The sequence below is a fragment of the Populus trichocarpa genome, chromosome 14 (genome assembly GCF_000002775.5).
Source record: "Populus trichocarpa isolate Nisqually-1 chromosome 14, P.trichocarpa_v4.1, whole genome shotgun sequence".
Taxonomy (NCBI): domain Eukaryota; kingdom Viridiplantae; phylum Streptophyta; class Magnoliopsida; order Malpighiales; family Salicaceae; genus Populus; species Populus trichocarpa.
Window position 1 is genome coordinate 10,666,625 of NC_037298.2, and position 13,107 is coordinate 10,679,731.

Genomic DNA, 13,107 nt, shown 5'->3' on the forward strand with positions numbered 1-13,107 from the left:
TATATATATATGCTACTTAAATAATTTAAGTTGTAATTTTATTTTATTTTTGACAAAAAAAATTGATTTCGATCTAATTCCTTGGTAGCTAATGAAAGCATACCTTTATTGAATAACTCTTTGAAAGAATCAGATTGTTCTGATCAGATGTGATGCTGAAAGATTTTTTAAGCTTCTGGTAATCATCCTCACATGGTACAACTACCTAAAAAATCAGTGAAAATGATCGTGATAATTAGGAATTATAAATTAAAACATGACCATAAATTAAATTTGCCTATACAATCAATTTAAATAAATTACTGTCAAATTGAAGCAAGTGACAACCTGTGCCTATTTGCCTATTTGCCTAGTAGACAACAACAATACCTGGATTCCCCTCTGGCAGAGATTTAAAGCAACAGCATAGGCAACCTTAGAGAGATTGCCTCTATGAAGCACTTGTGTTGTTCCTTTAGGTATGCTATTCATAACTGCAGCAACGGCTAGACTGCTTCCATCCACCACCTTCGTTTTGAGCCTGGGATGTCTTTGCACATAAAGTTCACCATACCTATTAAGCTCCTCTCCCTGCATAATTTATGTTTGAACATGATGAAGATATAATTAATAATTTATGGTATCCATGAAATATGGGAAATTGAAAAGAAAAAAAAACCCTATAAACTCAACTACGTCGCATCTAGTAATGGCCGTTCTAAAGTAACCACCACTGTTTTTTTTTTTTTTTTTCCCCTAGAATGCATTATATTGAAGTGCTTGCCTGATTCAAGAGACCGAGACTTAACACTTTAACACCTTTTTCCTCAGCTTCCAGTACAGCTTCTTCAATCAAGGTATTTATGGATACTTTTTGCCATTGCAAGTTGTACTGCCAAAAATTAGATAAGCAAATTAAGGAGAACAGATTAAACTGAACGCCCTTGATTAATCAATGACAGAGAAATATCCTTCTTAATTACTTGAATATTGTATTTTGGTAAGGTCCACGTCTGTAATCTGAGTTTGTGGAAGCGATTCCTCTCGACAACAAAAGTGCGTCCATAAGTCCAAGTTAACATCATGGTCCACAAGGTCACCGGCCACATTAACCATAGATACCACTTCGATTCTTGAGGGTTGGAAGCCAAGCAGGCAAGTCCAAGCCGTAAATGATAGATGGAATCTGGTGTGGTAAGATGAGTTAGATGCACTACATCAGGGGCTTCCTCGGGTCTCTTGAGCGAATCTTCATAGAGGGTAACAGAAGACGTGTCCATTGTGCCATAGATGTAATCATAGATGGGCATGAATAGTGAGTAATTGGTTCTGAATTGAGTGTGGTGAAGAGAGTGGTACCTGCAGCCATATCAAGTGTTAATTAGTTCATCATGGAGGGAGTAACTACTTCTAAACTGGCTTTGGTGAAGAGAGTTGGAACTTGCAGCTGCATCAAATGTTAAATCATGCATTCGCGCTTATCAGATATTGTTTTGAACACTGATTAATAGACAACGCAATAATGCACTGTCAGTGAAAATATAGTGGAAAAGGTGAAATGTACGCGTCAAAGCTATTAAAATACAGTATAAAATCACAAAACGATACTATGGAATTATAATTAACAGAGTATTTTCCATAGACGACTGTATATTCTTTTCATCTTCTTTTTATGCAAAATTTGGTGAATCATTTTCCTGCTTTTTGTTCATAAGTATGGAAGAAATCCCATTAATAAAACGAAGAGGATACTGGTGAGAATTAATGATTGAAAATGCAAAAAATCAACTGAGATACATCTAGACTTACGATGGGGTGTACATGAGGTACTTGAGAGGGGGGAAAATGATGAAGAGCCATCTGGGAATGAGTTCAAAGTTGCAGTGACCCATGTTGTTCATCAAGTCGATGTAAGTGATATAACCAGCAAAGGATGTTAAAGAGGCTGTCCCCGTCACAATAGTCGTTATCAAAGGTATTGCGAATAGCATGGAGTAGGATATGTGCTCGGCGAATGGATGAATCACAGCTGCGATGCAGATTTCCAGAAAGAAAATGTCAAATAATTACACTTACTGTATATCATCATCATGTATTGCTAATAGTAATGGAGAATGGTATGCGTTCCCCTCAATCACACACAAGATTTTTCTTCCGTTATTATAAAAATACGCGAACTTAAAACCTTCTATGAAAGGTCAATTAAACTAAGTTTATCAACGATCACACAAGATTATTAATAATTCAAATGCACACCATATATAAATGTGTGTCATTCTTCTTAAGGAGTACTTAAGAGATTAACTATTCACTTTGAAATTCTTAAATAACTTTTAAACCACCAACACCATATATACATGGGGGCCGGGGGTGTTTGGAGGGAGACTTACAAGTAATGGGCTCTGTGACAATGGAGGAATGGTGGTGGGAATGATAGCGAGAGTAGAGATAGTGGTGATGAAGAAGTCGATGAAGCCAATAATACAGAAATTCCACCGGACCCATATGAATCAGAGCTGTTAGAATTACACCATCTAACCTCCACATGGGGAGATGGCTAGCTCCTGGAATTATTTTGCTACCAACGTAGAATAAAATTCCATTGAACAATATTTGGTCATCCCTGCGGATATCCAACCAGAAAATCCAAGTATCAAAAAACTCACAAGCACTAGAGTGGAAATTAATGCATGAAATTATTGAAAAAGTATATATATATATTTGATTATACAAATACCAGTTGCTTTCTCTATCAACTTGATCAAATTCAATGCCTTTGTCAATAATCCTGTTATTTCCTTTGGCTGTTCTGTAACGGGACAGGCTGATCCATAACTGGTTGTGAAGAACTCTCCACAACAGAATTGGGAAAATGAGAAAGCTTGGGAGATCTTTTTCATCTTTAACCATAAAGGCGTAGATGTTGTGAATGACACAAGGAGCCAATATTACATGCTGCAATATTTAAACACACAAACAAAACACAGATATATATTATTGTTTTAGGGTTATGATATATTAACGTTGTTTGCACGAAAACGAGTTACTCTACGTGTGATATCAGATAACGAGAAGAAAAGGAGCGAGAGAGAGAGATGGGAGGGATTTCCATATGACCTTAAAGCTTCCAAGAGGTTTCCATGGCCAGTCTGTGAGAATTCCAGGCCGAGAAGCCATCACTTCACTGCTACTACTTGTCTTTGTTTCCTCGCTTGTAGCTAGGGAAGTCGTGTATTTATAGACGATGAGTAATATATTTTCTTTAGCGTTAACGTTATAATTATTGATGAGTAATGTTTTTTTAATAACAGTACTGCCGCTCGATCAAGTTAGAGCTGAGTAAATTATAAATTAATCCTTTTAATTTTGGAAAATAAATTAATTAGTCATCTTCTTAAAAAAAAAACAAATTATTCAGTTTTTTTGATCTATTATATGTTATTTTCTAAATTATGTTTTAATAAATAAATAGATATTATGGAAAGATTGATGAGAAAAGTAGATATTTTTGTAAATAAATTAATATGAAAGTAAGCATGATTAACAATGATAAGTGATTAAATAATTAAAATAGATTGGTCAACCATATTTGTAAAACGATACATGTTTCAATATACTAAACTCTCTTGCAGGGTATTCTTTGTCTTTTTACCATGGCTTTCTTTTTATTAATATCAAGGTTACTCATGATGATTATTATATATAATCATATATTAAATATTATTAAAAAAAAATTTAGTTTGTGCGTCGAGCTAATAAGCAGGCGTCATGTCATTTGGACAGTATATGTGAGGTCATGCAGTTATCAAACACCACCTACTGCAGTAGTATTTGAATCATCTCAGCGTCATCTCCTTGAAGAGGTGACACGTGTTTCAAACGACCCTTCAGTTTGGCATCAATGGTCTTTTCATCCTTTTCTTTTTTTCTCTATCTTGATTTTCGCACTACCCCTTAAAAATCTTAAAACATCCCATTCAATTTGTATTTTATTAAGATTTTGTTCTTTTTATTTTTATTACTAATTATTTTATTTTGAATAACTTATAGAATTAGAATTCTTTTTCAATTTCATCCCCCTTCAATTTTTTAACCTTTCAAATTTGGTCATCATTCTTTTAATTGTTGTTTATTTTATTTGAGATAATTTTTAAAATTGATTTTTTTTCCATTTTATCCTCATTGAGTTTTTTCCTATCAAATTTGATCCTTTTTCTTTTGATTGGTATTTTTTATTTTGAAAGAAATTTTAAATTGATTTTTTTTCAATTTCATCCTTGAACATTAAATTAATTGGGAATTGAGCTTTTCAGTTGAGCTCAGGTCTAGGATTTCATGGGCTGCAAGTTTTAAAGATTAGCCAAGGTTTAGAAGGCTTGCTCGGATTTGCTTGATTTTTTTTATTCATTTAGGCTTTTTTTTAGTTTCATCCATTTATTCAATTTGAGATTAAGCTCCATTATTTTTATTTATTTTATTGTTTTAGAATTTTACACTAATTTTTAAAATGTACCAGGTTATTTCAGGTCTTTTTTTTATTTTTCGTTCTTTGTTGAATTTCTTTTGCCAATTTTTTAAATTGATAATTTTTTTATAATTTCATCTTTCAATATCTAGAATAATTTTTTTATAAAATTAGAATTCTTTTTCAATATTGTCATTTTTGAATTTCTTAATCTTTCAAATTTGGTCCTCATTCTTTTAATTGTTATTATTTTTATTTAAGATAATCTTTTAAATTAATTTTTCTTACAATTTCATCCTTATTAGGCTTTTTCTATCAAATTTGATCGTCATTCTTTTGGTTGCTATTTTTCTACTTTGAAAATTTTTTCAAATTCATATTTGTTTTTCGATGTCATCCTTAAACATTAAATTAGTTAAAAATGGGGCTTCTTGATTGAGCCGTAGTATGAGATTTCAATGTTGAATGATATTGTGAATTTCACTTTTGCTTCTTCCAAACATCATTTTGTGTTAAAATTGACTAAAAAATATGAAGTTCGGGAGTTGATAATAACTGGAGAACTTGAGAATGTTATAAAGGCAAATGAAGCTTCTATTTTACATCAACCTGAAACAACTAGTTAGGATTCTCATTTTAGTTCAATAAGGAGTTTAATTGAGTTATTTGAAACAACAACAACAACATTGCTATTAAAGATTGAAGAAAATGGACCAAACTTTCAATTTCATACTAAGGCTTTCAAATATTCTTTTGCCATGACAACTTTTGACTTTGTCATTGTCTTACTTTTTACTAACAAAGTTATGAGAGTTTATTGATTTTCTTTAACAAACACTTCAAAGAAAAGATTAAGATATTGTATATGCTTTAAATTTTATTTCATATTCAAATTTTCAACTTCAATGTTTGAGGGATAGCGATTGGGATGATCTATTTAAAAGTTTGGTATTTTTTTGTGGACAACATGATATTGAGATTCTTGATATAAATTCTCCTTATAAGATTGATACAAGTCGTTCTTATTAATAAAGAGATTCTAATATAGTTAAGTATCATTATCAATATGATATATTTAACACTGTGTAATATATTTTTAACTGATGGATTTAAATCATATATTTTCATAAAACACAGTGGAGTTGCTTTATCTTGGATCAGCATTGAATCATTTTTATGCCTTCACATCATTTAAAATTGACGATACATGTAAGTTTGCTGAGAAATTATATCCTGAAGATTTTGCTCTTATGAATTTACATGGTTCAAGAATACAGTTGGAATATTATAAGTTGTCAATGGATCATCCAAACTTTGAGAATATTGATTATCTTGCTACATTGTATCATCGTTTAGTTGACACATGCTTGACAAATGATTTCGACTTGGTTAGTAGAATGATTCGAATGGTACTAGCTCTTCTTGTTTTTTCATCAATGACTAAACAAACCTTTTCATCTATGAAGTTCATTAAAAATCAGCTTTGAAGTAAATTGGCCTCTTTAGGCCGACACCAGCACCGTCTCGTTGCCATTAAGCCTGAGCTGTTCACAGTTGTAGAGAAATTCCATTTGCGTGAGTAGTATTAATCAAGATAATAAATTTCAAACACCATCATCTTCTGGCGACCCTCGTCTGGTACAGCGGCTTAAGGAAAATAGGAAGCCAATGAGCTCAAGCAAATGGACATGTCCTTCAAACACGAGAGCACCTGCTATTGCCCGGTCATTTTACATGGTCCCACCTATGCTGGCGATTATTCAATTCTTACTTGTGAGTTTCGTGAACATTGTAGAATTGCTTACTCTCCTGTTGGCTTGAAATGATTAATTTTCTGGATGAGTATCTCATATGCATTAAATAAGTGGATTTCGTTAATTATTCTCATAAATCTAATAGTTTGTTTTTTGGTAAGTAAATTCTGTAAAATACTTATATAAAAATAGCATTATTTATTATAGAAATGTGATGTAAATGTCATTGGTTCAATTATGTTAATGGGTTCGTGAAAAACTCTAACAAGTTTTTTTTTTTTTTAATTACGAAGAACTAGAAAGTGAGAAGATTGGACTTAAGTTGCATGTATATAAAATTATTATAAAAAGTGACATGAACATTTTTATACAGGATATTTATTTTTATTTTTATTTTTATTTTTTTAAAGTGAATTTTAAAAAATAATTAATAGAATATCACTGGTTATTTATTAAGCATAAAAAAATTTATTTTTGAAATCTTAAATTTATATTAATATGGAAAAAAATGAAGTTTAAAAAATTATGCTATGTTTATTTAATCTTAAATTAAAAAAATAAAATTAAAAAAATTAGTGTTCACGTCAACGTGAACAGTGTGAGTGAATATTAATTAATTTACTGTCTATTTTTTTTTGTTTAAATAAAATTTAAAGAATTATGCCGTGTTTATTTAATTTTAAATTAAAAAAAGAAGATAAAGAGATCACATTAAGAGTTTTTAAGTAATTAGATTATGAAAACTTTTTTTGTTTTTTTGAACACATCAAGAGCACTGAAAAACTAGTAATATTGTAACATTAAAGCATACGTTTCAGTATTTAGTATTGTAAAACTGGAAGTAATTATTAACAATTAATAATTAACGGCACTACATATGCGAGCAGGCTGTCGTTTCTCATTTTAATTATTTCATCAGAAATAACATGTGCCAATAAATGTGAGGGTGCTTTTTCTGCTAGCTGCGGCAAGGTTTGTTGCCGACAGTGATTTTGTTTTCGTTTTTTTTTTTTTTTGTTTTTTCCCTCATCTTACACTGTTATTCAAAAATTTTAGAATTGTCGGTGCCCGCATTTTAACTTTGGATTTTATTTTTGTTTTTATTTCTTTTATAAAATCTTAATTTATTATTTAATTTTAATTTGTGATATATTATTTTTTTCAATTTAGTCTTTATTTTTTTAATTATTTTTTTTTCAAGTCCTTTTGTTAAATTAATTTTTCTTTTTGGTTTCATACTTCAATCAAAAATTTATTTTTATTTTTACTTTAATTATGATCCTAATTATTTTAATTATTTTTTTATCCTTTTGTTAAATTTATTTTTCTTTTCAATTTTATCCTTCAATCAAAAATAAAATTTATTCTTTATTTCAATTTTGATCATCATTCTTTTAATTATAACCTTTTGTTTTAGATCCTTTTATATAATTGAAATTTCCTTTCTAATTACATCTTTCAAAATTTGATTTATTAGGAATTGAGTTTTTTGGTTTTTAGATTGGGTGCTCGGGTTTTCTCTATTTATTTTATTTTCGATATTGGTTTCTTCAAAAAGACTTGCTTTTGTGATTTTATTTTGTTTTCTTTTCTATCATATTATCTCAATATTATAACTTGGATTGTATGTGTGGTGGGATAACCTGGATTGACTCAGCTCTGATTACCCGAGTTACATGTTTGTCATGCTAACTCGGGTTGACACAAATCATATTTTTAGATTTTTTTTTATCCAACTTCATCCTTCCATATTTAATGAACTGAGAATTGAGCTACATTATTTGTTCCTGTTTAAAAAAATATTTTCTTCATAGGTTATCATGATCACTTTTTGAAAAAAAAAAATGATCAATCTGCTATCATTGTTTTTTTTTTTATTTAATTAAAATAAAACTAAATTATTTGAATTATTTAGGTTTATGATTGAATAGCGGGTTTTTCTTCTTTGTTTAAAATGCATTAGTGGCATCTAAACATCAATTTTTACATAAAAAAAATTAATTTGGACATGAACATCGAATTTCTTCTGCATTATAAATCACAACATTTCCATGGCTTTCAAAGTTCAGGAAAAAAAAAAGATTTTTGCTGGTGTGGATAATAAATGCGATCAATACAGCCACACATACAGAACTAGGCAGCATCTTTAGTGCTAGAGACACCATTATTCATGTTTAGTCAAAGGAAACTGTAACTGCAAAGCTTATAAGAGAAATGGAGATTGTACAGTAAACCATAGCGGGCAATGGAAACAGAGACTGCAATTAAAACAGGAGTGCAGGAATTTAAAAAATGAAAAAGAGGCAAAGAAATCCCAAATTCAAATACAAAAAGAATAGTATCTTGAAAATGATTTTGAGGAAGAAATACCTTCGACAGTTCCAAGAAATCCACTGCAATTAGTGTTGTGAGAAATAAGGTTCAATCTAGTCCCGGGAAGAACGGTTGGATCAGAATTGACATCGTCAACAGCAGCAGCAATAGCTGGCCCAGCTGCTCTCCCTATCACTGAATCGAAGGTAAACAAACTTCCTATATTTGCAACACTCGGTCGTGGAGAAGAAGAAGAAGAAACACTAGTTCCATTTCCATTTGCAGCTGCCTGACCAAAAACAACTTCCATGGGCACACAAATACCAGTAATCAACAGCAGCAGCAGCAGCAACACTCTTTTCATCATCAAAAATACTCTAGTAGCACAACCACCACCAGCAATATTCAAAGACACATCCATGGTAACTAACCAAGCTTGCAATCAAATTAAAAATAAATAAATGATTCTCCACGTCAAGCAACCATTTTGTTTCTTCAATGTAATAAGTACCTGCCAATGATGAAACACAAGCAGAGACACATGTTAATGAACATCGAAAGCCGAATTATGAATAGCAACAAAATATAATAAAGTAGAAAAACAAGCTGTGGAGCCCACATGCAAGGGAGGAAAAACAAAGAAGGAAGGATGTTGCGGTGTAGTGGAATATTTTGGTATGGCTTTAAGCTTTGGCTTAGATCAGATTAGATGTTAGCATATATAAGTGATTACCTTGAAGCCCAGATACGGAAACTAGTTTGAACAGTTGAGTGCATCATAATTAAGCTTTGAGGATGTAATGAAAAAACAAGGATCAAGAGAGTGGACAAAAGCTCTAAACAGTCTTGCAAGCTCAAGTAAGGAATGATTCTCTCCTTTTATGTCTGCTTGTTTTATTATTCTCTGGTGTGTTTAAGCTTTTTGCAAAGGACCATGGCTAGCATTTACTACAATTTAATAATAATAATAATAATAATAATAAGAGTTAAAGTAACTCTAATATAATATCTTTGGGATTCCACTCCAAACATATATCAGTTAAAATTAATTATTTTTTTATATTTTTAAATCATTAATATGTTAATTTCAAAAATAATTTTAAAAAATAAAAAAAATATTATTTTAATATAAAATATTATTTTAATATATTTCTATATAAAAAATACTTTAAAAATAATTATTATCACATTCTCGAACACCTCTTAATCTAATTATGAACCAAATTTACTATTCTATATTTCTTTGTGGAGTAGAAATCCATCATGTGATCCCTCAAGTTTTAAAAATTAGCTAAATCACCCTCTTTGTGTCAACTTATTTTAGGATTTCTTTTCTCTTTTTTGTTATTATAAAGGAGAGATTCAAACTTAAAGCCTCTTAAAGGAGAGAAGACAGTGATACTAATTGAGTTACAACTCTCCTTTTTTAAAAGAAAATAAATTAATATGAGATGTTAACCCTCGTGTTTTGAATTTGTAGTCAAGCATGTATGTGGTCAACCCTGGCGACTACAAAGTACAAACTGAACTGTTGTGCCTAAAATTAAAGTGTAATGGTCGATTTAATCAATTTCCAAAACTTGAGGTATCAAGACATGAATTTACTTTTTAGAAGAAAAAAAAATACATCGAATGACCCTTCTTGTCGTAGTTTTGAACCCGGCCCGGCCCGGCGGGTTAATCCGGGGCTGGAACCGATCCGGGTTGAAGAAAAAACGGGGGAAAGAAAAACCCGGTGTGACCTGGTAGGTTGACCCGGCGACCCAGTCAAGACCCGGTTGCAAACCCGTTGACTTTTGTTTTTTTTACTAAAACAACATTGTTTTGATTTAAAAAAAAAAACTGACCCGGCCGACCCGGTAATCCAGTCAAAACCCGGAACCCGGATCTTAGACCGGACCGGCCACTTGGCCAGGTCTTAAAACTATACTTCTTATTTTGAGAGTAAATAATCATACTCGTAGAAGTTTGGAAGCATTTCCATTTATTCCCAAATAATCATGCCATTCACGTATCGTGTCTACTTGTAATGTATATTTAATAGTCAATGTACCCATGCCACGCTTTTGGTGGAATTCCAAGTCAATTTCAAATGCAAAAGGAGAATATGCATGTACTATATTATAGATGTGTTTTTTAATCTCATAAAATTTGTTAATTAAGGAAGGAAGGTTTAATACAATGAATTGAAAAAAATATATTAATAGGTAAATAAAAAAATTATGAATGTTAATTAAACATTGAATGTTATTTTTTAAAAATAAGAAGTAAAATACAGATACAAATACAAACATTTTACATCGACATCATTTTTATTTTATTTATTTATTCTGAAGCTATGATTACTAAATACATATGAATTTTAATTTTATAAATACAAAATACAGATATAACTAATCTATCTTAAATCTAAAATAAAAAATAAAAAATAAATTATAATAATTTTTTTTTGAGGTATTGCAAAATTATAGAAACCAACCAAAACTTTTATTTCTATTAAAAATAGTCAAACTAAACAACTTTAAAAATGAGAAAGAGGAAATTAATTAAGAATTAAACTAGAAAAAAAAAAACCAATGAAAAAAAAAGAGAGTCAAGGTTACTTGACCTAAAAGACTAAGCCCACCCATTTAACCTAAAAGGCAAAAGCCTATACGGCCCAGTTCTCTATTCTTTTTTTTTTTTTTTTAAAAAGGGTAATATGTTGTCTTTTCAAATATTTTTTTAAATTAATCAAACGACAAGTCATCTGTCTAGATTGACAACATATCATTCACCATTATCTTTTCTAATCACCTTTAATGATCGAAAAATTAGAGTTTGACTTTTTGTACTCACAAAAACAATTTTCAACCTGTTTTTATGAAAAACACCCCTAAAATACTTGAAACTTCCATAAACTCATTCCAACCCTAGAACATCATCTAATCACTATAAAAAATGAAAATCTAATATAAGAATAAAAAAGCTTTACGGACCCTAGTCATCCTTTTCTAGCATGTTCAAAGGGCAACACACCACCTTCATTAAACTCTCCTATCTAAAACGAACCAATTAACACACTACACCATTAAACAGTTTTACCGACAGATTCATTCCGTTGGTGTAAGACACACAACTCGTCGGTAAAATATTTACCGACGGAATCCTTTTGTTGGAATATTGATCGTCGGTAATTCTCCTTTTTGTCGATGATTCTGTCGGAAATAAAATAATAAAAAACAAACACCAACAGTCTTACAGACGGGGGAAGCGCGCCAATTTTTTTTTCTCGCGAGAACTATACCGACGGACGTGTTTGGTCTGTATTTCCAACGGTAAATCACCGACGGACTGGCCGTCAGTGATTGTGGCATGGACGGTAAATATTTCAAAACTCTCTGTACAATATCGACAAATATATTTCGTCGGTAATATCAACAACAAACACCGACGAAATATATCAACGGTACACCAAAATCAGCCTTTTGTGTCCAAAATATGGCTTACCATACCCTTTCTCTTTCCTTTACCTTTTTCCAATAACTTTATCTCCCCTTCCTACAACCAATGACTGAAATGTAAACGAAAAAAAAATTAAAGTTTAAGATTGAAATATAAGAACCTAAAACAACAAAGTTCAAATATGCAAAAATTTTAAAAAAGTAAGGGACTAAAGTGATTTTTTCCATGTCTTTGGATAGTAAAGATGAAGAAAAGGCTCTGTTTTTGTTTATTTTATTTTTGGTAATTATTCTAACTTTTTTTAACAATAACCTAAAATTCCATTTTGTAAAATTTTTCTTTCATGTAATATCAAAATATTCTTTAACATCTCGCACACACGAAAGCATGCGAATAAAAAAATGTCAAAATATAAAATCATGATAACATAACTTTTGAAGACGAGATTAAAAAAAAACCTTTAATGATCAAAACAAAATGAACTAAAAACTTGAGGGTCCTAGATTGAAAAATTGTCTAATAAACAGGGAAATGAGTGTTGATAAGAACAATGATTTCCTAGACTTTTTTAGTTTATTAAGTAATAATTACACAAATAAGTATTTTGTTTTTTGAGTTACAACAAATAGGTTTGTTAATACTTAAAAGTTATTCAAATATCAAAGATAAGATTTGATAAGATCCATTCATATATCTGAACAAATTATGTCTCTTTAAATCAAAATTAATTCCTTATGCAATTTTCCACATAACAAATACAAGTTATACAACATATGAAACAAGATGAACATAACTTGATTGGATTAGCTTGATATGGAAGTAGCTTTTGTATTCGTTCAAATTAGATCAGATTGAAGAATTTATTCACTTGTTAAGTAATCATTATCCATTCTATTTTTTTTTTCTATTTAAAAATGAATAAATATGTTATTTTTAAAAACCATATGAAATCACATAGTTAAAGTATTGAAATAAATAAATATTTATTCATTAAGATAAAATACAATAATAAAAAAATATTAAGTGATAACATATAAAAATCTCCACTCCTCCCTTCACCTAACCTTGTAAAACATGACTAATTAACCAATAGTTATTTAAACCATACAAAAACTAAAACCAGCTATGTCAAATGACATTGGTAACCAATAA

General features: G+C 30.3%; 2 protein-coding genes across 5 annotated transcripts in view; both read right to left on the bottom strand.

The window, feature by feature from the left end:
* Nucleotides 1-9,437, bottom strand: part of LOC7462051 (glutamate receptor 3.4) — a 30,086-nt gene extending 20,649 nt beyond the window's left edge. Inside the window, exons 1-2 of one of the 2 annotated variants that reach the window (XM_052447232.1) lie at nt 9,245-9,437; nt 8,569-9,022 (exon numbers count right to left, since the gene is read on the bottom strand). In XM_052447232.1, coding sequence (XP_052303192.1) covers nt 8,569-8,932 — 364 coding nt within the window. In that variant the 5' untranslated portion in view covers nt 8,933-9,022; nt 9,245-9,437. Of the gene's footprint in view, nt 1-8,568; nt 9,023-9,130 lie in introns of both variants that reach the window. The other variant, XM_052447233.1, reaches the window with a different exon arrangement.
* LOC18105332 (very-long-chain aldehyde decarbonylase CER1) overlaps nt 1-13,107 on the bottom strand; it is a 73,157-nt gene that overhangs the window by 699 nt on the left and 59,351 nt on the right. The window contains exons 1-8 of one of the 3 annotated variants that reach the window (XM_052447235.1): nt 3,097-3,222; nt 2,717-2,934; nt 2,370-2,602; nt 1,789-2,008; nt 963-1,338; nt 764-871; nt 370-570; nt 104-205 (exon numbers count right to left, since the gene is read on the bottom strand). The exons of 1 other annotated variant lie outside the window; for it this stretch is intronic. In XM_052447235.1, the coding sequence (XP_052303195.1) occupies nt 104-205; nt 370-570; nt 764-871; nt 963-1,338; nt 1,789-2,008; nt 2,370-2,602; nt 2,717-2,934; nt 3,097-3,156 (1,518 nt within the window). In that variant the 5' untranslated portion in view covers nt 3,157-3,222. Of the gene's footprint in view, nt 1-103; nt 206-369; nt 571-763; nt 872-962; nt 1,339-1,788; nt 2,009-2,369; nt 2,603-2,716; nt 2,935-3,096; nt 3,223-13,107 lie in introns of those variants that run through there. One more of the 3 variants, XM_024584802.2, reaches the window with a different exon arrangement.